Here is a 27,644-nt window from a genome sequence, read left to right on the forward strand (position 1 = left end):
GAGCCAGGTAGGCCTCCCAGAGAAGTGGCCACCAGAGGGCGCCGTACCATGAACACAATGTGCACATTGGCTTGCTGAAGGTCTGAACTCCAAATTGAGTGGGCGGGGGGGAACCCCTTCCTTGTTGGTTCCAGAAATATGGGAGCTCAACAGGTGTTTCTAGAGCCATCAGCAGGCCCTTTGGGGCCAGAATATTTTGGTTGGCCAGCAGAGCCTCCAGCCCCAAGAGAAGAGGGAGGGCAAATTTGTGTTTCAATTATAGCTGTAACTTTGGTATTTTCTCCCTTTAGTCAAAACATTCCTGGCTTCTGAAACATGCGTTCAGATGTGCATTGTATATTGGTCTGATACGTGTTCACTGACTTTAAATTCAATAATAGAGCTTTTAGTGGGGATAAGATCAAAGCAGACTGGTTAGCATGTGCTGCTACAGGCCTGATTCAATATTTGACTTGCTAATTTTTTCCCAGGGCACTAAAATAATATTGTTCATATTGTTCTTAACCATCATATGCATCTGAAATGAAAATGCTGTTTCTTCGCATAGTGTAGGTTGGAGGTGTCGGCTTTGGCATTAAAGTGGTACAGGGGAGATAAGTGCGTAGGAATAACACAGGACCCCTTCATCGGCCTTCTCTGCACTGTCCACCATCCCCCCGTCTTCCCCAACTCCAACTTCCAGTTGGTGGTTCTCTCTTTTGGTAGATTGCTACTTGCTATTTTGAAACTAGAGAGACGGGGGCTTAAATGGAAATGTAACCACAGTGCCCGGAGGCCTTGTTTCTCCTAGCCAGGCATGCTGCTCACGGGCTCCACTGAGGGCTGCCTGGGCAGCGGAGAGTGAAAGAGGCATCGAGAGCACTGGCAGACACCATTCCTGTCCTACCAGCGCTTAACGGTTCATCAGGAAGGCCCAATGTAGACGGGCCAGACACTGTGCTGTGTGCTGCCTCGAATGCATACATGAGGCCCTTCGCTACAGACTGGCTCTGACACAAGCCTGAAGCACAAGTGAGAAAGAGCTTTATTCTCCTCAGTGGTCCAGTGGGGAAACTGAGGTCCCGGGGGAATCTGTCCCAGCGCTCCCTAGGCAGTAAAGGAACCTAGGTCTTGAGCTGTCCCACTGCCGGATGAACGACACAGACAGGTGTTTTAAGCTTGGGGGTGTGAGGGTGAATCCCCAGATGACATAGGGTGACCATCAGAAAGTGGAGTTTCAGCCCCAGAAAGATGATAACCCATGCATGGGCCAGCTGGAAGCTAGAGAGGTTTGTGCCCGTGGTCCCAAGTCATTTCACAGTTGTCACCTGCTTTTCTACCCAGCTGGAGGCTGACGGGTGCGTGCAGGTAACTGTGTTCATAGTGGCAGGGCTTCTGATTTCTTTTGAATCGGGCTGGTGTGCGTTCTTTGAGGGTATAGCATAAATGGAAGTAGACGGGAGGAAGGGGTGCATGGAGTGGTGAAGCTCACACACAGGCTTTGGAGCTGTCTCTGCACGTGCCCAGCCCTGACCCACCAGTCACCAGCTCTAAGGGGGAAATTCCATGTACTGGAAGAGGCCACTGGAAGGGCACCAGGCCTCGCCGAGCTCCAGGATGACGGGAGCTCTTGATGACCACCTGGTGGGGTCGCTGGGCCTTGGGGAGGTACCAGCAGCAAAGGCCAAACCTTGGTAAACATGAGCTTGATAACCGGGAGCCCTTGCCATCGGCCGTGTCGTCGTCCCGGAAAGGACCTCTCCAGCAAGGCGTCCTCCTCTGAAGAAGCCTGAATTGTTGAGGATTCTTGTGATACTGGTTTCTACTCCTGAGGCCCACAGAAAAGGAAATGGATTTACACTGTACTATGGACAGAATTCAAATGAAGGATTGCAAAGACTCTGAGAACACAGAGACTGCCAAGCAGAACCCGGCCGGTTGTTAGGTCTGTAGGAGTGTTTTGTAAACTGGACTGCTTGCAAAGCTGTAAAGGCCCGTCTCCTGGAAGCTTGGCAGTCTCCGCAAATTCTGCAGGGACAGATTACCGCACCGCCCCCGGAGTGTGCCTGGAGCAACCATTTTCTCGTATTCACAGATAAGAAAGGTCTCGCTGCTGATGAGTCACGAAGATAGGACTTGAATCCAAATCTTCTCCATCTTAATCCAGTACTCCTCTGGCTGGCACTCCATGGGCCCTGGATAAGTAATTGTGGAATGAATAAAGGATTACATGAGGGACCACGTGACAGGGAGGCGCGTCATAATTCCCAAAGCCATTTCCCATCTAATTTGGTTGGTGAATCTCTTGGGCATTTAAAAAAAAAACAAATGAGGGCCCTTCCCCGGCACCCGAGAGAGCCCGCAGCAGACACAAGCCCTTCTTCCTGCTGGGGCTCAGGGTAGCTGCCGTCGGGAAGCTGGGATCACAGCAGCCCTGCCCCCATTCCCATACAGACCCTGCCTTAAGGAGGTCCCCTCCGTGGTGGCGGCGGCAGGGGGGAGGACCACACAGGACCCCCATGGTACCCTCCTACAGAGACCCCACGAATGGCTCACATTTTTCAGTGCCAGCTACATACTCTGCTGAGAGCTCGCTTTATGCATCTCTTCTATCACACACACTCTGATGTAGTTACTGATCAGTGTCCCCCATTTTCCTGATAAGCAAGTGAGGCAAAGAGAGAAGTTAAGCAATTTGCCCAGGGCCAAACACCCAGCAAGAAGCAGTGCGAGAGTTGAAGCCCAGAGAGCTGAAGTCCAGAGCTCAGGTTTGTTACCCAGGAAGCCAGCACCCCCTCCAGGCTGAAAGGGACTTGAAAGGTCATCTCACTGGGCCACAGCCTTCTAAGACCGCTGACCGTCCCCTCCCAGTCAGATATGTTGCGGCCCACGGGACTCCCGTGTTCTCCTAAGAGAAGGGCAGAGGAGATGGGCTCACTCGGGGCAAAGGGCCAAGCTTCGGCATAAGGAGTCCCCATTGGCCTCTTCCCCTACCGCCCCAGAGGCAGGTGAGCCACAGGTATGGGGGGCAGCTGGCTGCCACCTGAGCTCGGGTCCCCAGCCAAGAGAGCCAGGACCCAGCCCCTTCCCCCATCTTGGTGCGGGTCAGAGTGAAGCACAAACGTGGCTCCTTATCAATAAACACACAGAAATGCACCTGCAGAGCCACCTGGTGACTCTCCAGAGACAGCCTCCTCTCCGGCCAGTCTGCGAGGCGCAGTGTGGGCACAGCCAGTGGCGCCCCCCACTGCGTGGCCCTGATTGAAGCAGCCCCCAGCAGCAGGGATGCTGGCTTGATGAGCCACCAGTCCGCACAGCCTCCCGGGGAGGGAGGCGGGGACTGACACGGACCTGCTCCCGGCTTCCTCCCAGGCCCGGCTCCATCCCCACCTCCGACAGAGTCGGGAGAGCCTCGCTGGTGGAGAACGTGGGGTGCGGTCTGAGGGGTGCCCTAACAAGGGCACCACTTCTGATCCCTGATTCAACAGCAGGACGTTGGCCTTTACCAGGCACTGTAACGGCACTTTGTGTGCATGCAGTCATCGTCCCATTTTACAGAACAGGCTCTCGAGCTCAGAGCAGTGAAGGGACTTCCACAGTCCGCAGTGCTAAGTGGCAGAGCTGGGATTTGAACCGGTGGTGGTCTGGCTCCAACCCAGTGTTCTTCCCACTATACCCTGCTGCCAACTTAGTAAAACCTCATTAATTGAAAAAATCTGGGTTCGTTTGACTGATGAAGATAGTAGAGTTTTTACTTGCTTTGTGCAAGGTTTTCTATAGGATTCCTTTAAATAGTCCTTTTCCTTGTTCCATTGAGGTGATCTGATTTTTTAAATTTGCTGAGCATTTTGCAAGCTCATTGGGAATGCAGAGTCTCGGGCCCCACCCCCAGAGCTAGTGAATCAGAATCTGCATTTAGACAAGTCCCTAGTGGTACGTGTGCACATTTAAATCTGAGAAGCCCCAGGCAAGGATCACTGCTAATGAGAGAGAGTGTGGGAGCTGTGAGTTGGTCATAAATCATCCGTTGTCAGAAGGAAGGGACCCAGAGTGAGGACTAAGGCCCCAGGAGCATGGATCTGGATGAGCCAGCCTGGCATGGGATCCCCAGGCCGGTCTGCTGCTGTCAGCAACCCCCACACTCCCTTTGTGTGTATGACACCAGGCCTTCCCCCCCGCCACACCCCCACCATAGGAAGTCGTCCATGCCAGGGACCACCCCCCACCACACCCCTAGTGCTGGCACCCCCCCGCCCCCCGACAAGGGTCTTCGAGCACCGATTATAGGTGTTTGAGGCACATCCACTGGGATCGTGAGCTGGATCCTCCCAATAACACGCACATGTCCTTGTCCCCAAAACAGGACCTCCTGCATCACTTAGAGGCACTCAGGGCTTTAGAACAGGTGGACCTGAGCCTGAATCCCATATCCATCACTGGTCGTCCTGTGCCCAGGTGAATACCCCACCTATCTGCACCTGTTTCCCCCTCTAAGATGGGAAGGATGGTGACCACTGTCCTTTGCAGCTTGCTGAAGGCCCCGGTTCGGTTCCTGGCCCTGGGAGCTCTTGGACTGCTTTGGTGTAGGGTCTGTAATCTGGTAGCGTTAAAGGAATCACCCTCCTGAAAACCCCATTGGTACCCGCAAGTTTCTTACATTTGGCCTAAACCAAGGGCCCAGAAACTTTGTAAAGGGCCAGACAGTAAATACTTTAGGCTCTCAGGGCCCTAGGTCTCTGTCACAACTACTCAACTCTGCCATCATAGAGCAAAACGTAGCCACTGAGGATAGGTAAGTGGGTGGACATAGCTGTGTTCACATAAAACTTTATTTATAAAAACAGCAGCTGGATTTGCCTTGTGGGGTATAGTTTCAACTCCTGGCCTATACTGATGTAGCTCAGAACAAGTGCGGTCTGCTTATCTCAAGGGGCTCAAGGAAAGGCTTTTAGCCAAGAGCTCACCCACGTCCACTATGGAGTTAGCATTTTACTGGGCTGAGGCAGAGAGGGTCAGCAGTACCCTAAACAGATGTTGGGGTTTGGGGTCGTAGCCTGCAGAAAGTATCAGTGCCTTCATTCTTAGGGGGACCCCAAGCACTGAGCAGGTGGGGAGTGAAGGAAGGGTCAGAACAGGGTGCTGTCAACCCGAGAGGCCTTCCCAGAAGAGTGCCACAAATCCCTCACTGCCGAATGTCCCGCAGTACGGCTAGCTACTCCTTGCTGGACTCTGTGACCTTGCGTGGGTTACTCATCACCTGGCTTGGCCCCCCCTCAGTCAGACAGGTGAGGAAGGCACCTGTCTCCGAGACTCCAGGAGTTAGGACTTGGGACTAGGCTTACCAGCCATAGCCTGTTCAATCAAAGCAGTAGGCCTTTTCCTCTTCTGTTGTTTAGTCATCATCACTGTCATTATTCTTAGGATCCTTTTACTGAACAAATATGTAATCCTAAGGGGACGGGGATCCTGGACAGATGCCAAGTCAGTGAAATGCAGGGGTGCAGACCCAGGCAGGGAGGAAGCTGGGAGGTGGGCATCCTGCAGAGCAGAAGGGGCCTGCTGCCTTGATTTCCCAGGTCCCAGGGAGACCAGCTCAGCCCTTCAGCTGACTCCTCCACGGGAGATTTCGAACGCCCTCTTCAGATAGCAAAGCCTGGTGAGCTCTCAGGCTTGCCACCTTCAGCCCAGGGCACACCTGGGGAGTTTGCCCCCAGAACGGGGGCTTCTGGGGGCGGCAGGGGCAGGACAAGAGAGCAGGAGAGTCCTGGGGTGGCCTCTCGGGCTGCGGTGCTGGGCCAGGTGGTCCACGGAGGCCCCAGCTAAGGTTGGCATGAGGCACGGCCACCTGGCAGGGAGGCCACGGGAGTGAGCACGCATCCCCTCCTTCGGGCCACTCTAAGGCAGCCTGAAGACTGAAGACGAAGAGCTGATCGGGAGCCAGCCCGAAAGTGGGGGGCGGGGGCCGGGGGATGTGGGTGGATTTAACTAGGCTTGTGTTCACCACCCTATTTGCAGCATCCTCCTTACTCGTAAGCTAATTTTAGCCATCCATTCTGCTTCTGTTACCATTTATAAAATGAGAATGTCAAATGCAATATTAAACAAGCAGGATGAAGGCAAAAAAGGAAATGCCAGAGAGGCACTTAATAAATGAACCTCATGTTTACGAGCGAGAGGGAGGTCCTGCGCCCCCCACCCCTGCATCAGGCACACGTGTTTGTGTACAGGCTCTGCTCCTGCGGGTGGAGGGATTTGCGTGCGGAGGGAGGAGGGCATTGGGAGCCTGGGGTGTTGGGTGGTGAATGTTGCTCTTTAGGCAGAAGTAATTTGGCCTCTGGGGAGGTTGCCTGAGTTCTGGTTCCTTTGCCCTTCATCCGTCCTCTGGGAAGGTCACTGCAGGAGGCCGGGGGAGGGTGGGGTCCCTCTTCATTATCTTTGTGCCCAGCCCCTCTGGACTTTCCCACACGTGCCGCTTCCTACACACCGCCCACAGGGTGGCAGGTCCGCAGGGGGCAATGGAGACCGCTGGAGGAATCTGCACCCCTTTCTCTGCACCCCTCCCCTGGGGCCTGTTCATCCTTTGACTCCACCCAGCTGCTCTGCCCAACTTCCCAGGCAGGTGCAAGCTAATGCTCGGCCGCACCTTTTTTATTTCCTTTCTCTTCCTCTCTTTTAAATAGAGAAATTAGGTTGAGCTTGGTGCAGGGTCTCTGGCAAAGCCCAGCCTGGGCTGGGGTAAGCGCCCAGCCTGGTGGCCGCATTTGGGCACCTGCTGAAGGCAGAGGTTTGTTTTCACTTTGAAATGCCCTTGCAGGTTCCCAGAAATGAAAAGAGCAGCTGCTGCTGCCACCATCAGCTTTTTCCCCAAATAGTGCAGCCTGAGAAGCTCCTTTTGCGCACCTTGCTGATGAAAGCAGGAAGACAGGGCCCTCCCCGGCCAGGAGGTGGGGGCAGTAGGGAGAAAATCAGTGGCAGCATGCCAAGAGTGTGACGGGCCCGGCGGGGGGTGGGGGGGACAGTCACCTTCCTCTCTGCTCCCCAGGTTTTGGGACGGAAGCACAGATATGAGTCAGCTTTATCACCTTCAGGGACACTCACCTAGGCTCCCGTGGCAAAGATTAACGTGTGACCTAACCAGCTTTATCCAGTGTGAGCACTCACAGGATTAGCTGGTTGAATTTATTAGCACGCTGCAGTCCGGGGGGGAGCGGGGGGGGGGGTAGGCCACACTGTTACTCTGTTTTACAGATGAGAACATTGAGGCACAGAGCAGTCAGGTAGCTGGTTCCCGCTCAGCACTGGCAAGCGGAGCAGAGATGTAGAGGGAGGAGCTGGTGGAAAGGACAGCCCTCCCCCCTCCCCCCGCCCAGATCCAGGCACAGTGGGAGGCTGCAGTTATGGGGGCACGTGCCGCGGAGGGTGTTGGGGACCAGCTCCTCTGCGCTCCTTGCCCAGACTCTGAGCCCCTCCGACAGAGACCCACATCCTGTTGAATTCATCTCGGTGTCCACACCTAGCCCCTGGCTGCAACTAGGAGGTGCCGACGGTACTGATTTAGAACCTCCTTCACTTTGTCATTGCTGATTTTAATAAAACAGGAAACAGCAGATGAAATTAATTCTGGAACTAGGACTGGGGATGGCTTTGTGGAAGGAGTAGCATGCGAATGGGCCTTGAAGGCTGGATAGAGAGTGGTGGGAAGGGCTGTGAGGCCCGCACCTGCATGGCCAGTAGCCCAGAGGTGGGGACAGGGTTTGAGTGGGAGACATAGGACAGAGCTGGAGCTGTGTCATTATCTGGCTATGTGACCCTGGGCAAGTCATTTCCTCAGAGCCTCCGTTTCCTTTCCTATTGTAACTTCAGAGCTATTAGGCCAACTCAGAGGAAATGAGGAGTTGATTAATGAGGATATGGAGAGCAGTGGGCATTATCTGAGGACCTCTGTGTGCCAGGCACTGTGCTTTATATACGTGATGAGTATATGTTACTGCGTACACATACCATACATGAGGTAGTGTATACACATGCTATATTCGTGATGTGTGTACGTCACTGCATATACATACTACACGTGAGGTAGTGTACACACATGCTATATACGTGATGTGTGTACATCTCTGCGTACACATACTACACGTGAGGTAGTGTACACACATGCTATATACGTGATGTGTGTACGTCACTGCGTACACATACTACACGTGAGGTAGTATACACACGCGCTATATACGTGACGCGCATACGTCGCTGCGTACACATACTACCCGTGAGGTAGTGTACACACGCGCTGTATACGTGATGTGCGTACGTCGCTGCGTACACATACTACACGTGAGGTAGTGTACACACATGCTATATACGTGATGTGCATACGTCGCTGCGTACACATACTACACGTGAGGTAGTGTACACACACACGCTATATACATGATGTGCGTACGTCGCTGCATACACATACTACACGTGAGGTAGTGTACACACACACACTATATACGTGATGTGCGTACGTCGCTGCATACACATACTACATGTGAGGTAGTGTACACGCGCTATATACGTGATGTGCGTACGTCGCTGCGTACACATACTACACGTGAGGTGGTGTACACACGCGCTATATACGTGACGTGCGTATGTCGCTGCGTACACATACTACACGTGAGGTAGTGTACACACACATGCTATATACTTCATGTGCGTACGTCGCTGCGTACACATACTACACGTGAGGTAGTGTACACACACGCTATATATGTGACGTGCGTACATCGCTGCATACACATACTATACATGAGATAGTGTATACACACACACACACACACACACACACACACACACACACCCCTGAGGATGTCATGGCTGTGCCTGGCCTAGGAGGAGTGCTCCATAAACAATTTGTGCCTTCCTCCTTACAGTAATCCTGCTGACCAGGGAGATAAGAGTCAAGATTATATGTCCTGTGGGAGACTCGGTGCTTCTCACAAATGGGTCTGGGCTCTTTATAGCAAGCATGTGTCCTTGGAAGGTGATGTTTCTGCTGGTGGCCTTTGCCTGTCTAAGCTGGCGTTTCCATTGGGTTTACCCAATAGCTGCTTCTTCCAGAGACTCCATGGGAGACTCCGTATCGGTGAGGACCCCTTTGCAATAGAGCAAGACAAGTTATCCTGTACAAGTGGGTCCTCTGGTGCTTGGGCACAGGCTGGTCCCCATCTACAAGGACAGCACCTGATGGAGACGTCTGGGAAGGGAGAGGCAGGGGGACGGAACATAGAACTCCCTTCTGCTCACCTCCCGGTACCCACAGTGCCCAGCTGAGAGACCTCCCTGAGTCTGCAGCGGCTGGAGGGCTGGGGTCAGATATGGCAGGATGCTGAGGCTCCCTCCCCTGCTAGAGTCACAGGCCAGGTCTTCCCAGCACAGCTGCTAGGATTTCTGGGTGTGACTGCTGTCCGTCCCATGACGGTGTCTCAGGCCTGGCCCTCCTCCAGCCCTCCTCCAGCCCTCCTCCAGCCACACACGCCTGCCGGTCATGACTCCATCCTGCCTCTGGCCATGGACAAGTACAACAACTGGATGGAATGAGAACCGTGGAGTGGATATTAGAACCCAGACAAGGCAACCCACCCCTCTGTGGGTTACTGAGAGGGGGAGGCCCAGCGAGTCCATCTCCAGGGTGGAGCATCACATTGAGGAGGACCATGGTCCTGCCTTCCCTCCCCAGCCTCCCTCTCCTCACTGGGCTGTTTCTGTGCTTTGTCACCCGCACCTTGCTGCTCCATCAGCCTCCTGCAGCTCATTCAGCAGCGGGCTTGGGCAGGGCCAACTTCCTGGATATGATGTCTGTGTTCGGAAGAGCCCTCGCTGGGTTCGTGCTGTACTGCCACCATCTTGGAACTCCCAGTAATGGCTGAATAAAGGGCCTCTCATCTTCATTTCATAGTGGCCTGCACGTTCTCTAGCATGTTCCATTGCTACCATGCTCTTGAGGTTAACTCACTTTGGTGTGGTGCACAGGGCAGGACAGTAGAGACTTTGTTCTTCCCGCCAGTCGCTCACTTTGAGTTTGTCTTCCTTGCTCAGTAGGTTCCTTGAGAGCGGGTCCCCTGTGAATCTTGGTTAGGAACCTGTAAGAGCCCCATGAAAGGTCCTGCCCTCCTAGCGTCTCCGGAAAGGCTTACATCTAGTAGAGAGAGCAAGAGACAACAGTGGGTGGGAGGGAGAAAAACATCGCCAGGGGATAGCACGGGCTGTGCGCAGAGCCGGGTGTGGTTTCTGGGCTGCGGCTCAGCCCTCCTGTTTTACCAGAGAGAGCTGGGTAGCTGCCGGACTCCAGGCAGGACCCCAAGTCTTTACACAGGAGTGGCGTCTCTCTGGAAAGCGCTTGGGGCCTATCGGCCAGAGAAGATGGACAGCTTGGAACTTCAGAGGAGCAGTGTTGGCCTGGAATCCCCTGGAACTTGACTGGGGGACAGGGGAGCTGCAGCTTGAGTTAGAGGAGAAGCTGATCTTGGGGCAAAACCAGGTCAGGCCTCTGTCTGTCAAAAGCTCTGCAAAAGGATGCTGCCCACGTGGACACTCCCAGTCACCCCCGCCCCCACGGGGCCTGTCCTTTGTTTCCCTCCCTTCCCCCAGCCAGTCAGTCCAGGCTGGCCTCTCTGAACAGCAGTGAATTTTATCCTTTGAGATGGGCCCCTCTTGCCCTGGAGGAGTAAATCGTGTCTGACGTGACCAGTTTGGGGTGAGAAGTGAAGCTGCAAACACTGGCCTCTAGGCCACACAGAGTTGCCTTGTCCTGGGCGGTAAGTCAAGGCCAGGGGCACAGGGCTTGGGTTTCCCCAGACTGAGGCCGGGCTGGTTTCCCTCCCAGCCCCGGGGCCATGTGCTGACTGGGGCTGTTGATGTAGAAACCAGGGAAAAACAAAAACCTTTTTCACTTCCCAGACCTTGGCACCGTCCTCAGACTTCCAGCCTCTTCCAAAAGGTGCCCGGCAGGGAGCTTGCCTCAGCAAGGGCTGCAGGCCAGTTGGGTGAGAGTGGCCACTCAGAGTAGCTGCAGGGAAGCCGTCCCCACAAAAGTCCCTGTGCCTTCTCCCAAAGCCAATGCTAAGCACAACTCCCCCAAGAAGAAGGTATGGCGTGGGACTGGCTCCCCTGCATGGGCCACGGGGACATCAGGCAGACGTGGCTTCAAACCCAGCCTTAACACACATGGCCTGGGCCTCCAGCCACAGGTGAGGTGCCTGGTATCTCTGGCCTTAGCTTCTCATCCTGGAAGATGGATTTCTACCTCTGAAGGACATCAAGGGGTCCACTGACGGGGTCTACAGCCTTGGCTGTAGAAGGTACATTAGATAAAAGTGTTGTATCCATGTGTAAGAAAATATGTTTAAGAAATGTGTAGCATCGTGTATGCACCTTATTCTCAGAAAGTTCGGGAAAAAATGTATATAGATACAGTTACAGGTGTAGACATACAGAACTGTTCTTTGTACTATCCTTGCAACTCTTCTGCAAGTATGAAATCATTTGTACGTAACAAGTTAGAAACAGACCTCCTTGCTGAGTTGCTTTGGACCCTGAGGGGCAGAGGCGGCCCACCTCGACAAGCAGCCGGCACAGAGGGCCAGAAACTGCACGTGCCAGCCCACGTCAGGTCTGATTCATCCTCTGGAGGAACACACTGCTGCCCTAACCTTCCTGTCGTTAAAGAAGGTTCAGCTAGATCATTGTTCTTCTCCCATTTCTGTGCGGGCTACAGGGAAGGCACTCCCTCTTCTCCAGGGCCTGTCTGCCAAGCAAAGCAGTGTATTTGAAGATTGAAAAATTAAAGCAAATCCCACCGACCTTTGGGCTTTGGCATGTCCTCGACATTCAGCCCCTGGTGTGGGGTTGCTCCGTGGCTTTGCCAGCCGTGAAACTCGAAATGGAGTCCTCGACTTCCTAATGTGAGCCATCGGCCGGTCCCAGGTGGCCTCTGAGGCCTCTTACGAGCACAAATCCAAATGGCAGTTCCTACAAAATCTCTCGCCTCTCCGACCACACCGCTTTTCCCTGTCGTCATTGACAGCTGTAACTGTTGTGAGAAGCTGCTGAGGGTGGTATCTGAGCGATCGACTGGGGAGATTCAGAGATGTTCCTTCTCCGGAATCTGCCGCCACCCAGGGCTGCCCTAGAGAAGCACTTCAGGTGTGAGTGGTGCAGAGTGTTTACCGTAAACAGGGTTCTGTGGGGGCAGAGCTGAAACAGCTGGAGCAAGAGGCCTGGTCACCCAGAGGCCACGCACTGCTTCTGTTGACCATGGGAAGCCAGGCAGGCCTCTCCGGGGCTGCCCCCGAAGGGAGCTCCCGGGCCTGCCTGGTGCCCCGTGGTGGAAGCAGGCCTGGGTGCCTGCCAGCCCAAGGACCCGCCAGCCAGATGCCATGGGTAGGAGGAGGGCCTCCCAGTGTCCTGTTCGCTCACTGCTCTTCACTGATCTCGCGTGGTAGCTGGTCTCTGAAGACAGCCCCGGCCATCTTCACCTCCTGGCATGCACACCCTGTGTGGTCCCTTCCCACAGCACATCGAGGCTGACCCAGGGTGACCAGCAGAACGTGATGGAAATGGCAGTGTGACGTCAAGCCTAGGTTATAAGAAGCCTTCAGCCTCTCCCTCGGTCTCGTGGAATTCTCATGCTAGGACAGTCCCTCTCGGTACCTAGCCACCGTGGTGAGAGGAGGGAGCGCCATGGAGAAGCCAAGAGGAGGCGCCTCCCGTGGGCGGTCCCAGCCGACCAGCCTCGACTGCCCACTGCGAGCAAGAAGAAGGTACTCGGACCTCCAGCTGAGTCCGGGTTTTGTCTAGTTCCACTCCAGCCCCAGGCACCATCTGACCACAACTACGGGAGACACTGCAAGTGAGAGCCCTGCTGGGCCCAGGCAGCTCCCAGAAGCACAAGAAAGAACAATCCATTGTTGCTCGAGGCCACGAAGTTTGGAAGTAGCCTGCTACACAGCGGTAGATACGTGGCACGTCGTGCGCGGCCGCATGACCTGAGTGTGTATCTGGAGCCCGGCAGATTTAGGCTGGTTTCCCCCCCTTTGGGTTCTGACTGTAACTGGGGGTGTTCATGCTGGTTCTCTGGCTTGCCGGGGCGGGGCCCAGTGGGAGGATAGTGGGGGTGGGGGCGGTGACCCAAATGTGGTCTAACTCAAGAGGCTCCAGAGGCTGGCAAGCCCAGAAATGACAGGGGGGGCAGATTGACTTGAGTACTTGCCTTCATGGTAGGAGAACGAGAACAGTCAGAACCTGTTCTTTTCAACAGAATGAGAGCTCTCAAGGCAGAGGCTTGCCTTATTTGCGTCTGCATCCCCCACAGCCTAGCCCTTGCTGGGCACATGGGGTCCCTCAGCGTTGTTGGCCTAAGAAGACTGGGTCTCCACGACCCTAATGAGCACGTGCGTCAGTCCATGCTCTGTACGGGATGTCACAAGGGACCAGGGAAGTAGGGGCAGACTGTGATCCCTGCCCTGAGAGCTCACAGTCTGATGGGGGAGGGGAGGCTTCTGCCAGTCTTGGTGGGGGTGGGGTGGGAAAGTAGTTTTCAAGCTCAGCCAGCCCCTGACCCCCTGCAAGGACTCAGGATAGGAGCTCTTCCCCTTTCCCCTTTTGTGTGTTTTCAAAGGAAATGGGGGCTGGGTGAGCAGGCCTCTTGGTCCTGAAAGATCCTCGAGAAGCCTTCAGTCAGGCCAGGCCAAGGCTCCCTGGTGTGGTGGCTACCTTTCCCTGTCACTCAAGTGCCCAGGAAGTGGGGATCCCTCCCCCCGCAGAGTGCATGTGCCACAGCCCCTGGCCTCAGGAAGCGCTCACACTTGACACAGCAGGTGGTTGACAGGACCCGCACAGTGGGTACTGCCCCAAACAGCACCCGCGAAGACAGAGCAGAATTAAACGGGAGCTGCCAGCCCTATTCAGTGAGAGGAAGAGTAGGTGGGTTTGTTTAAAATACTCCCATTACAGTCAGTTAACCTTTATGTTCCCTAAATGCAAACTGTATAAACCTGAAATTTTCGTTGATCAGGTTGCCTAGGAACAGGCGGCAGGTTTTCATAAGACAATGCAATAGATTGTCACCGATAGGGCCATTAGGAAGTGAGCTGGTTGGCGGTATGATTCCGGGTCCCAGTGTTGGCGTCAGGTAATGATCTCTCTGCTTCTGCGGAGCACACCCGTCTTCCCAGACTCGGGCAGGCTCTTGCAAAGGAGCTTCCTCAGCCTGCTTCTGAGTCCCAGGGATGGCATCTAGGAGCAAACAGTCACCCCAGGCTTAGGAGAGAAATCGGAAAGATCCAATTCTGATGAATTTATTTCTTTTTAATCACCTTTCCCTACTACTTGCAACAGTAATACTCAGAGCAGAAAACTTGGCAAATAAACACCAGTAACAAAATGCACCATGGAAATGAAAGAACGAAGTCACTCTAAAGTGACTTCGGTATGTCTTTTTAATATTTTTCCCCTGTTTGATATGCATATACACTTACTTATTTTCCACAGAATCATTATAATTTGCTTTTCTCCCCCTTACTTTCAGGGTGACCAACCACCCTGGTTTGCCCAGGACTGAAGGTTTCCCAGTACAATTGCATTGTGTTATCAGCATGCTCTTCTGAAGCTTCACGGCTTTCAGTAAGCTGGGGTGAACCAGACCTGGCTAACTAACTCCCTGTTTTTAGACACCCAGGATATTTCCTTTAAAAAAAAAAAAACCAGGGGCGCCTGGGTGGCATAGCGGTTAAGCGTCTGCCTTCGGCTCAGGGCGTGATCCCGGCGTTCTGGGATTGAGCCCCACATCAGGCTCCTCCGCTAGGAGCCTGCTTCTTCCTCTCCCACTCCCCCTGCTTGTGTTCCCTCTCTCGCTGGCTGTCTCTATCTCTGTCGAATAAATAAATAAAATCTTTAAAAAAAAAATCATAATTAATGCTTGTCACCACAATAGCCTTATCCATATGTCCGTGCAGGATAAACTCCTGCAAGTAGCATTATTAGGTCAAAGGATGTGTACTCCTATGGCTTTTGAAAGTTTGTCAGGTTGCCCTCCCAAAAATATGCGTGATGTCCCACCCTCCTCCCCTCGGGGATTCTGACATCAAAGAACCCTGTTGTCGTGGCCAATCTGATAGGTGACAGTACGTCTTGCTTGGGGAGGTCACATGTGATGTCTGATAGGAAAGATGTGTGTCATTTGGTGGTCATTTGCAAATTGCTCGTTCATGTCCTTCACCCATTTTCATTTCGGAATGCTCATCTCTTCTTAACCTATAAAAACTTTGTACCAAGCTTATCAGGCATGAACGTTGAGCCATTTTGTCCATGTTTCTAAAGCACGTGTGGTTATTCTTTAAAGAGCAAGAGTGAGTAATACCTGTTATCTGGTGTCTCTGAAGGAAGAGGAGTTGATATTTTAGGTAATTAAAGCTTCCCTCAAGCCTTAAGCGCTAAGCCCCAACACAGGGCTTGAACTCACGGCGCTGAGATCAAAACCTGAGCTGAGGTCAAAAGTCAGCCGCTTAACCGTCTGAGCTACCCAGGTGTCTCTAACATATTTTTGTTAATTGAAGTATTCAGGTTGAGAAGATTTGAGAGGTATCCTTATCTCCAAATGGATAGCCCATGTAGGTCCCTTTAAAACGAAGTGTAAGGCACACAATTTAACTTCTTCCTATCTCAGACACCCTAGGGACGATAGTAATTTTGTGTGATGGTGAGACCCTCTGCAGCTCTTGAGCTACGTGGACTTTTGGCTCCTATGGCATATGGCCCCTTTTTAAATATGGGACCTCATTCTTGTCTTTCCCCCTCACGATCCGACTGTGCTGCTGATGCTTTTTGCTACCATCAGCACCCCTGTCCTGCCCCATGGCAGCCCATCTCCATCAGCGATAGGGCGGATGCGTGTTAGGGTTATCTGTAAACTGGGAGCGAGTAAGCACTGAGCAGCCGTGTGGGACACATGCTCATAAGCACGGCGTGGACGCTTCTGCGGGCAACAGTTTTACTTCTTTCCTGCAGCTTGTATTATATATCGCTAAGGCTGGGAAGTGAGTGACTTCTGGGTTGTGTGAGCAGAATAGGATTAAGAAATTTAGGAGGCAGAAGGGAAATAGGAAAGATTAGCAACCACTCGAAGACGTAGCTGCAGAACGAGAAACCGGTAATCCAGATGGACAGAAGCAGTGTTTAATGTTATTACTTCTCCCGGGAGCGCGCTGGGGCAGCTTTTATGGAGATGGTGGCCTTGAGGACCTAGAGATTTTAAAATTCCGGCTTCTGGGCCTGCCCCTGCCGGGCTGTGTCTTATGGCACATTACACAAGCCTTCTGATGTTCAGTTTTGTCATCTGTGAAATGGAGCTGAAGCCAACTGGCCTGTCTGTTTAATAAGGAATAGAATCAGGTGGCCTGATGTGCAGAGTCAGGGGCCTGAAGGCATTTGTAAACCTGTCAGGTGGCAAATGAGCAGGAGGGATTATTACCACTCTGTTGTTTTTCTTCACAGACACACCCAGCAGCCCTGTCTGCCTCCTCACCTCCCGGGCCTTCTGCGCACGCTCCCGTCTAAGCTCCCAGCCCAAGCACGTGTGTCTTCAGCCCACGTCCTTGTCACCCCTCCAAACCCAATTTCATCCTTGTCGGTTTTTCCAAAGCAGGATTTGCAACAAGTGGCGTGTTTTCTTAAATATTTGTTTTGCAGGCCATTTGCTTGGCATGGCTATTTTTACAGTGAATAAGGAGCAAGGCTAAAAATACCTTCGCGGGTAACCAGATCAGTTCTGCCTTTGACATTTACGTGGCATTCATTTGCATCTCATTTGTTCACCTTTCTATCGAACAGGTAGAATGTAAGAAAGCTCAGCCTAAGGAAGTCATGTTCCCACCGGGGACAAGAGGCCGGGCCCGGGGACTGCCTTACACCATGGACGCGTTCATGCTTGGCATGGGAATGCTAGGTGAGTCCAGGCGGGACCCTGGGGACACCGCAGAGCCACCATGCACTGGGGGCTACCGAGACCTCAACACCCAACTGGGTTACCTACCAGTTGGGCAAACTGCCTTTCTGAGTCTCAGATGATACGCCCCTTTGCAAGATAGTTGTGACCATTACAGAGATAGATAGATAGATGATAGATAGATAGATAGATAGATAGATAGATAGATAGATAGATGATAGATAGATAGATAGATAGATAGATAGACAGACAGATAGATAATCGTCTTGGCCCATGCCTGGCTCATAGAGGGTACTTGATATTATTTTACGTCCTTTACACAACCTTCTTCAAAAGGAGAAAAAGGCAGCCCTCTGCCTCACGCCTCTCTAGTGACGGGGTGTTCTTGAAGACCTGAAGGCTCCAGGCTGGCCTCGCCCGTGTGGGCTGAGGCTACATTTTCTAAAATTTCGGAGAGGAGGGGATGTGATGAGGGTGGGCTATAATCCTGTCTATTTAAATGATTAACATTTTTCTCTTGGGATATCAGAATTTGCATTTAAATGGATGTTTTAAATGGCCTGTTTTACTCTTTATTTGCCAAAAAAAAAAAAAAGATGAAAGACAAAGTGTGTTTGTTCTGACGAAAAATGATCTCTCCTGGCTCTTAGAGAAATTAAGTTGCATATTATGCCCCTTCCTTAAAGGTATCTCTCTCCGTCCGGCGTAGATAATTGAAAGTCTTGCCACTGAAATGGCATGAAAAATGGAGAAAGCAGAGAAGAGGCGTAATGGTGTGGGTCGCAACAATAATTAGAAATTTCAAGGCGAGAGAGCGGTATTTTAGTGCGAGTTATTGTGTGTCGGGAAAATACTAATTAAATGGGATAAATGGTAGTTGATGGTAAAATCCCATTCAGGCACATGATCTGTCTGGTTTTAATGGGTTTTCATTCGGTTTGGCTATGAGTCCTCCTTCTATATTGTTTGATCTGCTCTTTATGTATTTTCAGATTTGCAGCTCTTTAAGTCATTCCTGGCTCTGTTTGAAATGTATGAAACTTTTCTTGGTGTTAAACATTCTTAAAAAGAATTGTATCTGTTTTGTCTGAGGAAATAACAAGGGCCGGCAAAGTTAGTTTGAGGAACTTGAAAAGACAGAGAGAGATGCCATGAGAATCCTAAAAGTGGCAGAAATATTACTTCTCAAATTAACATTTTAGGTTTGATTGAGTGTCATTGGAAATTCCTGTTTACTTCTTTAAGCATTGACCAGATGATTCTAATGCTGATCTGGAAGCAGAAACACAGGAGAATAGATAAGAAAATGTTTCAAAAGAAAAATGAGAAAAGACTAGTTTGACCAAATAGCAGAACATGGCACAAAGCTGCCATAATGAAATAGTGTGGTGTATAGGAATGCACCTGTTGAGAGAAAAAGAGAAAGGACCTAAACTAAATGTATTTCTGTATAAGGGTGTAAGCATTATAAAGAAATTACTTTTAAAAATCAGTGGGAAGGGGCGTAGGAGGGTGCAGTCGGTTAAGCGTCTGACTCTTGATTTCTGCTCAGGTCATGATCTCAGGGTCATGAGATCGAGCCCCGTGTCGGGCTCTGCACTGAGCATGGAGCCTGCTTGAGATTCTCTCTCCCTCTCCCTCTGCCCATCCCCGCCACCCCTGCTCATACACTCTCTCTCTCTAATAAAATTAAATAAATAAATAAATAACAGTGGGAATTCTCTCCTGATTGACTTTGAGACACTTGTCTACCTCTTGCTTCAGAAGTGATGTTTGTGCAGTCTTTCCCTACCTTGTGTATCAAAAGAAGCTCCGAATGAATTAATAGTTCTAAATTGTAAAATCAAGTCTTAAAGAGTTGCTGCCTGCTGGTTTTTGGAGTCTTGAATTTTAAACGGTGAGTATAAAGACCCTGGGGCATAAAATGGGAGCCTTTTTAGGATCCTGTCTTCAGGAAGTGCCCCTGCCTTTCTGAGTCTGACTTGATGCCCTCGCCGTGCTGGGAAGAATGACCTGTTTTCTTCCGGGGGAAGCAGAGGTGTGCGGCGAAGCCAGCTCCTTCCTGTCAGTTGCCAGAGAGCAAAGGTGCAGCAGTTCTGTTCGCCCCAGACTGCAAGCAAGGGCTGGGGGCCCACGTCTCTACAGACAACCAAGCTCGGATCCCTGGACAGAGGGCACCCATAATGGAAGCCCACGCAGGGGGAGGCTTTGTTGAATGCAGAAGGTGCTCATCAGCAGTAGGCTTTGAGCACCTGCTGCATGCATGCCTCGCCCTGGGCTGGCACTGGGAGACAGTGTTTGACAAGGCAGATGTGGTCCCTGCCCTCAGGAGCTTATGGTGTAGTAAGTGTGACAGCCGTTAACAGCTAGTTAGCCGTAATAGAGTCAGGGGTGCTTTAAGAGCACATCATGAAGAGTGGAAATTAGGCTGAGGAATCAGGGAGTACCTCCCTGTGGAGGTGACCTGTTCACCGTGCTAAGAAGGATGAGCAAGCTCAGGGTGATCCAGACAGGACCAGCCTTGGAAGGCGGGGATCCTAGTGGGGAACGCCGAGAGCCCACTGGCCTGGCTGAGGGGCCAAGTTCACGCAGGGCGTGTGTGAGGAGGAGTGCCCGGCTCAGAGCCTCCAGGATGGGCTTTGACCCCAGCTGGTAGGCGAGCCCACGTGGTCCTTGTGCTTCTCCCAGTGCCATCCGATTGGCTCCTGCTCATTAAGGGATGGATAGGTGATGAATGGCGGGTGCTTACTCCTCCGCCCCCACTTCTTCCCTGTCTCTCATGGTTGAAGTCATGACTTCCCTGAGCTGCAGTGAAGAAGTAATTGTTGGTTAAAAATGTTGTCATGGTGAGTTCGTTAGTCCTTGAGTGATAACCTCCCCTGGGCCACCGCCTGCCACCGACACCCCTGCCGCTTAATTTGTCTTTGGCCCATGTAGCTCTGTTGAGGCTGCCTCCAGGCAGAACCCCAGACCTCAGCCAGCACCCCTCACGTCACAGAGGCTTTCCTTCTCCTCCAGTCAAGCAGAGAGCCCTTTAGATGGAACGATGGTGTCAGCCCAGTTGCCACCAAGGTGGGGGTTGTGTGAACCAGTGGGGAGGGTTTGGGGCTTCAGAACCAGGGGATCTGGACTCCCGGCCCCACGGGCTGCGTGACTTCGGACAAGTGCCAACAGCTCTGTCCGTCAGTTACCCCAACCTTAGATAGGGATATGGGACACTCTCACTTCCTGGAGTTGTTGAGGATCAGTGAAACCATCTTGTGCCCCGCCAGCGCTGTATTCCACCAAATCCAAGGTGCTGTGGGTGGTGAAATGTATCTTTGTGCAAACATTGAAAAAGAAAAATACAGATGCCGTTAATTAAACCGTACCATGGCTTGCTTACCACAATGCCTGTGACATAGAGCTCCTTTCAGAGATGTTAAGGTGTGAAAATAAATGTATGTCTTCTGATCAACAAGACACAGTAGGATATACTCAGACTGGGAGCTCTTATTAGTAAAGCAGTGGGGAGCCTGAGGCATTCCCGCACGAGCAGGTGCCCAACACCCTTCCATGGGGCGTCCCTTCCTGCCGGTGGCCAGGAACACAGCCAGACCTGCAGGTGTGGCTTGTGCTGTGGCACCTGCCACCTCCTGCTCTGCTCAGACCCTCGGCCCAAGGAGTTGGATTATCTTTGAGTTTCTGCCTCCCGACAAAGATCTGTGCTCTGGCTCCATGCCTCATCAGCCCCCCGGGCCTTCTGAGTCCGCAGCCACTGTGGTAAGGGCCTTCGGGCACCTGCTGAGATGGGCCTCCTCAGAGCTCCCAAAATATGCCCCCGGCCAAGAGCCAGCTCAGCCTGAGGCCCAGGCAGAAGGGGTGAAGCGGGCACAGCACGCAGGGAACAAACACGCAATGTCACGGCCTGGTTGGCCTCTCCCATCTCAGCCAGACTGGAGTCTCCGGTGAGCCTTTGATGCATTTGCTGGAGACTCCCGGCGCCGCCCTCGGCTTCTCCCATTGGCAGAGCCTGGCATCCTGGGCCTCCGGACACTCTGGGCGAGCAGAGTGCTATCTGCTGTGCTGTGACTAAAGCCCTTGCTTCTTCCCTCGAAAATGGTCACACCGGGCGGTGTCTGATCCCTTGCTGGGGTGGGATGGCCTGACACGTCCCCGTAAGTCACCTGGATCACCCCCTCCGTGGGGCATATCGGTCCTGGAATCGCCACCATCACCCGTCACGTGTCCACGTCATCACTGTGATCAGCAGCAGCCAGTTTGGTTGATGAACTCGGTGCAGGCAGAAAAACGTTTGTTAAAAATTCATTAATGAAATAAAGTTTTAGTGCTGTAAATTTTTGTTGTCAGAAGAGCAGAAGAATATCTAACACTTGGACAGGTTTTTAGATGTGAGACTATATGCCATTAAAGCTTTTCAGTCCGTTCGCTCAACAAGTATTTCCTGAGCACCTGCTAAGGGCCAGGCACTGTTCTAGGTGCTGAGGGTGCCGCAGGGCGTGAGGTCGCTGATCTCAGGGAGCCGACATTTAGTGAGACAGTACACTGGTCTGTAAGTGACTTGGAAACTGTGACTAATTTTTAAATACCCTGTAAGATTTTCTCCATACTTTGGGGGGTGTCGTCAAAGCGAAGCTGATGAGCGTATAGTTACACGGGTATGTTTGCTTGATCTCTTGATGTGGCTGCATCCGTTCTTGGGAGGAAACCTACAGCTGTTTTGGTTTCAGCTTTCACGGCCTTTGACAGAGCCGTAGAATAATCAGCCTGGTGGGAATTCCTTAAAAAGAATGTAGGAGAGAAGAGGAGGGGTCCTCCTCAGAGCAGCTCTCCCTGCCTTCGAGCTGGACAAAACCAAAATCAATAAAACCGTTGGAAAGGTCTTTTCGCAGCCTTTCAGACTTCGTTTTGCTGTCTCGTGGCGGCCGAGAGGTGCCCAGAGCGATCCAGCTCAGTGCCCTGGACTCTCTGGTTTTTCTTCATGAAAGCAGACTTAATAAAAGCAAACATGATTATTGTTGATATATTTTATTCCTTTCGGCCTACTGAGCCCTCAGCCATGTAAGCCTACTGCCTCTAACTGCCTTGACCTCACTGGGCACACTACTGAACATGCTTGATACCACTGGTAGAAAAATACCTCTTCGCTGAGGCCTGGAAGGAAAGCTTCACCCTGCAGGCCCAGAAATAGTGGGACTGTGTAGACCAGCTGAAGAAAGCCTGAGGCATTCTTACCAGTGCGCCTACTGAGAAGCCCCTGTCAAGTCTTGACCCAGTGTTCCCCGACATTAAGCCCCTCTGAAAGGAGAGCAAATTAAAAAAAAAAAAAAAAATCAGCGTCTAGAAGAGATGAGGAGCTGTAATCTTCTGGTGTGCACGGACAGACCCAAAGGAGATTGGCTGGAATTTAGAGCTGCATGTCTAGACCCATTTGTAATTTCAGCTGGGATTTGTCTTTCCCCAAAATGTCTGTTGAGGTCATTCCCAAGGAGGTCTCCATTTGTTCAGCTGTTTCCTGGTGGACAAAGGAAACTAAAAATTCAGCTCTGCAGTTTTCTTCTAGAACAACACAGTGCACCAGAACTTTCTGTGGTGGTGGAGAGGGCCTCTATCGGCGCTGCCCAAGATGGTAGCCACTAGCTGATGTGGCTACTGAACACTGAAGATGTGGCTCATACGACTGAGGAACTGGGGTTTTCATCATGGTTTAGACTTACATTTAAATTGGACAACATAGGCCTAAAGATGCTCCCATGGCTCGGGATGACCCTGGGGTCTGACATTGGCCTTCACGTCCCAGCCTGGGAAGGGCTCTGGGCACTAGGTGTTGCCTCTGGATGCCTCCCTCGTGGAGCCCACGTGGCACCCCAGGCAGTGCTCTGCATACCACGTGGCATATATGTCACACTCCGGCAGGTCCCTGGATAAACAGCCCTTGTCTCTTGTCCTCTCAAGTCAGGGGCCTGGTGGGACCCGTTTTCCATGACTGGGTAGCTGAGTCACAGAGCCTGGGAGACGATGAGTCATGGGCCCACCTAGAATGCAAACATCTTCCAGGGTTAGACCAACATCTTCTAGAGTTGGAGCAAAGATCCAGAACCACAATTCTGGGTTTTTTTTCTTTTCTTTTTTTTTTTAAAGGTTTTATTTATTTATTTGACAGAGAGAGAGAGAGAGAGAGAGACAGCCAGCGAGAGAGGGAACACAAGCAGGGGGAGTGGGAGAGGAAGAAGCAGGCTCCCATTGGAGGAGCCTGATGTGGGGCTCGATCCCAGAGCGCCGGGATCACGCCCTGGGCTGAAGGCAGATGCTTAACGACTGAGCCACCCAGGCGCCCCGAGAACCACAATTCTGAGAACTCTGCCAGCATCACCAAAAGGTGGCCCTGAAATGATCTGCCTGGCAAATTCAAATTGTTGTTCATTTCTGAGTTTCTTTTTTTCCCCCCCACTGTGGAAAGCCTGTCTGCAAGAAAGGTGGTCATCCAGGCAGGCTTAGTTTTTCCTTTAGTGACAAGAGATAATCACTGTGGGATTGATCAGGCATCCGGAGTACTGGAGCACATAAATTGTGCAGTGCCCAGTGTGGGAGGGGCCCAGCTCCTAATGGAAGCGGTGGCTGGGTCATCTCGCTGTAATGTGGCTTGATGGAGCGTCCACATGGGTCTGCTCTAATGTGCTATTGATATGCAGCTAGCCAATTTCCCCGTGTGGCTGGGGCTGGGAGCCGTTCGAGCAGAGCTGGGCTGCACGGCAGTAAATGAAGAGGAAAATTGAAGTAATGTTGTATTATAAATTTATGATTTCATCTGCCTGACCCAGAGGATGTTTGTGATGGGGGGTGGAGATCAGATCCCCCACTCTGGCAGATGCCAAATTCTCGTCTTTGTTGTGCAGGAGACAGTATTGACGTGTCCGGGAAGATTGGGGTGAGGCCCCAAATTGGGGTGAACTGGACCATGCTTGTCTTCCTTCTTGTCGAGGACCGTCGCGTGTGCCAGAAAGAAGGCAGATAGGGAATGGTTCTGGTGACCTGAGTCAGGGAGGGGCTGGGCGTCCCACCCCCCAGCCACCCCACCCGCCCCGAGGGAGTCTGGAAGGTGAAACATGGGCCTACACTTCTGCTGTCAGATTAAAATATTTCAGACCCCTCGTGCCGAAGTTAGAAGCAAAGGAGTCATTTTTCACCAGGAAAGACCCGAGGCAGCTATGATTTGGCTGTTTGCATATAATCCGTTTATCAATATTATTGAAATAATGGTTTAAGAAATCTAGTCATGAAAGATCTGATTTGAGAGCAGGTGATTAATTCAGAGGAGAACTGAGCTGGCCAGCCATGGCATAAATGCCAGGGAAGAAGCTAGTGTGCGTGCATCCACTGAAGGCCTTTTGGGCTCCCCGCCTCCGCTGCGTCCCTCTGTCCCTTTCTTTCCCCACCGGGGGGCCGGAGCTGAGCGTCACACTTGGATAGCCTGCTCCTCGGCGGGCAGCGCAAAGCTGCGCGGTTATCCTGCTTGTCTGAGCGGCCCTCTGCCAGGGAGACAGCAAGCACCGGGAAGGAACACACGCTGGGCCCTTTTGAGGTGGAGACGGGTCAGTTGGCCAGTGAGCCGTGACTGCACATTTGGAAAGGCTCTGGCTAAACGGGAAGGGAAGGGAGCCACAGGGGGTCTCAGTTGAGAATGCTGCAAGGGACTCACCAAGCTTTGTACAGATGGCAAGACTCAAGCTGTCAGAGGATGAGGAAGACCCCCCCCCCAAGGGTGTGGCCTTGGGCCAGAGGCAAGCCTGGACCCCAAGTCTCCTGACGCCCACAAGAGCAAGCCTCTCTTCTGGGTCCGATGACAGATCCACTGGTCAAGCGGAAGCTGTGACACCGCCACGCATGGGCAAGTGAGGAAAGGTGGGTCCCATCCCTGGGCCTCTAAGGCATAAAAGCTCTCTGAACAGGCAGCAGGAAGACCTGCTAACTGGAACGCACGATGCCAGGGTGCACCCCAGGTGGAACCGCATGAATGAGCCTGTTCCTTTAGTCCTCGCCGCAGGTCAGAAAATGCTTGTGACGTACCCACATGCACTTGGGACGTGGACGATGAGACCCCAGAGCCCGTATTTGGGGGTGTGTAAGTGGCTGTATCAAGCTGTGGAGACATATGGAAAGCCGTCACTGCTGCCCTCGTGGCTGGAGGGCATGAAAACTCCACCCATTAAAGCCACTTTCTACCAGCATCTTGGTGATAAGCCACAGAAACAGCTGGCTGCAGAAGGAGATTAGTGGAAGGGGCTTGGCAGTGCACAGGATTGCCAGGAAGGCTGGAGAATAGGCAGTAACTGGGGAGCTGGGTGGTCAGCTCAACCCAGGGAAACCCAGGAATGACCTGGTCAGGGGCCCCTGTTGCCACCACTGGGTGCTGGGCTCGTGCTGAAGACACCAGAATGAATTCTGAATCACTGTCTCTTCCTCTGCCGCACTAGCCCCAGAAATGGAAGGCTTCCATGGGCCAGACCCAGGTTCACAGCCTGCTTCCCAGCTGCCTGGCTCAGAGAGAGCAGGAGCGTGCCCTTTTCTGCTTCCGTGATGGGAGGCAGACCTCTCTGTAAGACTCAGACTCAGAGAAGGGGTTCCGGTACTGGGCAGCCAAAAAAACAACCGCAAATATCCGCCTCAGAGGTCAAAGCAAAAGTCCAGCTGTTGGTGGTGGTTGGGTGGTTGGTTGTGGGTGGCGGGAGGTTGGCCGTGGAGGCTTTGAAGAGCATGAACATACTGCGATTCCCAAACACTGAACGGAGGGAGGCAACGTGAGCCTGGTGGGATGGGAACAGGGGGGAACCCGTGGGCCTCCTTTGCCTGGTGGAATCTGTCCAAGAGGGCTACACACCAGCCTTCTCTGTCGCTGAGTCAAGAGGGCGGGACATAGGCGGTGAAGTAGCCTGAGCGAGCACAGCGCAGAGTTGAGAGCCAGGGGACTGCTCACGGACGGTTTCATGCTAGATCACAGAGGGGCCACACTAGCACCAGAACATGCCAGCGGTTTGCTCACACGCAGCCCAGCAGCCATTTCCACAGGCAGCGCACAGTTCACGGATCATCCCCTGGGTTGTCTACAGAGATCCTGTGGAAAATAACGCTTGCCATGAAGCACCCATTACAGCGTGTGGTGTGAGGCTTCTGGGTTTGGGCCATGCTTCCTGGAGCACATTTTAACCCAACCAGTCCCTCGAAGTTTCAGGGGGGTGGGGGATGAGGTTCTTGGGAAGATGCTGGAATATCTGTGCTTGGATGCAGCCCCCAGGACTCTGCCTCCCCTGGGCCATGGCTCATTAAGCCCAGGGGTTTTCCAGAAGCACAGGGTCAGCCGTGAGTTTTGCCCCAAAACTCTGACCCCTGAATACTCACGCTTTGTCTGGTGCTGGCACCGCTGTCTGCTGCCTTGGGAGGAGGCATTACAAGGACTTTAATCTCCTGCTGTCAATAGCTTTAAGGTAAAGTACATTCAGGGTAAGCTCTCCAAATGTCAGAGCCGGGCTCAGGCCCTCTGTTTGGTGCTAACGCGTGGCATTTACTCTGTAGGTTCCAGAAAGTACGTGGGCTTTGGGGGTCTCTCTGCCCAAATACAGGTTAATTACCAGCACGCTGACAGCAGTGCCCCCAGCCACAGTAGAGAGGGGACTCGAGCCCTGGGTAAAGACCCTCGAGGGAGACAAATCATTTTGTGCAGGAAAATAACCCAGGCTGTCCTCATTTCTGCCCTCCCTGGGATTTCACCCCAGGCCTAAGGCAGCTCTACTAACGCCACTGTGGTCTTTCTCTCTGTGTTCAAGGCTACCCCAACTTTGTGGCAACCTATGGCCGCGGCTACCCTGGATTTGCTCCTAGCTATGGCTATCAGTTCCCAGGTGAGTGTCTTTGTCTCCCGGGGCTTTGGAAGCACGGGAGATGGGCTGCATTGGCGGGGAGGCGGGAGGATCCCTAAAGAGAGCACAGCTCGTACACATATCCATTCAGGAAATGACCTGGAGGTGCTGAAGTTCAAATCCACTGAACTCCGGGGGCAGGATGCAGCTCAGTGTCTGATTAACTGAAGTACCGCCTTGGTGCTGGGTATTTGAGAGTGGCAGCTTTCGGGGGGGAAAGGGAAAGAGCTGAGTCAGGACCCTCCCTCTACCCACCCTTCATGGTCTGGAACCTGTTACAGGCTCTCCGGCTAGACTGGACTCTTACCCTCTGCCTCCCTCATCTCCTGTCTCCCTCCCACCTGCCTACCTTCCTACTTTCCTGCCTACCTTCCTTCTCTCCTTCCTTCCTTCCTTCCTTCCTCCCCCCCTCCCTCCCTCCCTCCCTCCCTCCCTCCCTCCCCTCCTCCAGCTCGGCCTGGTGGTCCTGGCTTCAACGCCCTTCTGTGTGTACCTGTGGTGTGCTGTTGGGGTTTGGGCTTGCTGTCCTGGGTGGGGGGGTGTAGATTTAGCCTCCCCTGCATATAGGCATCAGAGACAAGGCAGAGCCCACAACAATGTCCGCTTATGTGCCCAGGCTGCCACAGCTCCCACGTGGCTGGGAGGCCTGGGACCCCCACCAGAGGCAGGCAGCAAGGGCAGGCATGGTCTTACTGGGGTGGGGGGGAGGGTGCTGCAGGAAGCGATGTTGATGGAGCTTTACATGTCCCCTGAAGGGGTGAGCCAGC

At 52.7% G+C, this 27,644-nt stretch overlaps 1 protein-coding gene across 9 annotated transcripts in view; it reads left to right on the top strand.

Annotated features, from left to right (window-relative positions):
- Window positions 1-27,644, top strand: part of MSI2 (musashi RNA binding protein 2) — a 387,367-nt gene that overhangs the window by 309,061 nt on the left and 50,662 nt on the right. For all 9 annotated transcript variants that reach the window (XR_015721318.1, XM_087854525.1, XM_045773328.2 and 6 more), the window contains exons 9-10: window positions 16,849-16,963; window positions 26,785-26,859. Coding sequence is in view for 8 of the 9 variants with exons in the window: in XM_087854525.1 (XP_087710651.1) it covers window positions 16,849-16,963; window positions 26,785-26,859 (190 nt within the window). In the remaining variant the exon portion in view is untranslated. The remainder of the gene's footprint in view (window positions 1-16,848; window positions 16,964-26,784; window positions 26,860-27,644) is intronic.

This window comes from Ursus americanus, chromosome 23 (genome assembly GCF_024610735.1).
Source record: "Ursus americanus isolate L20-20 chromosome 23, mUrsAme1.1.p, whole genome shotgun sequence".
Classification (NCBI taxonomy): domain Eukaryota; kingdom Metazoa; phylum Chordata; class Mammalia; order Carnivora; family Ursidae; genus Ursus; species Ursus americanus.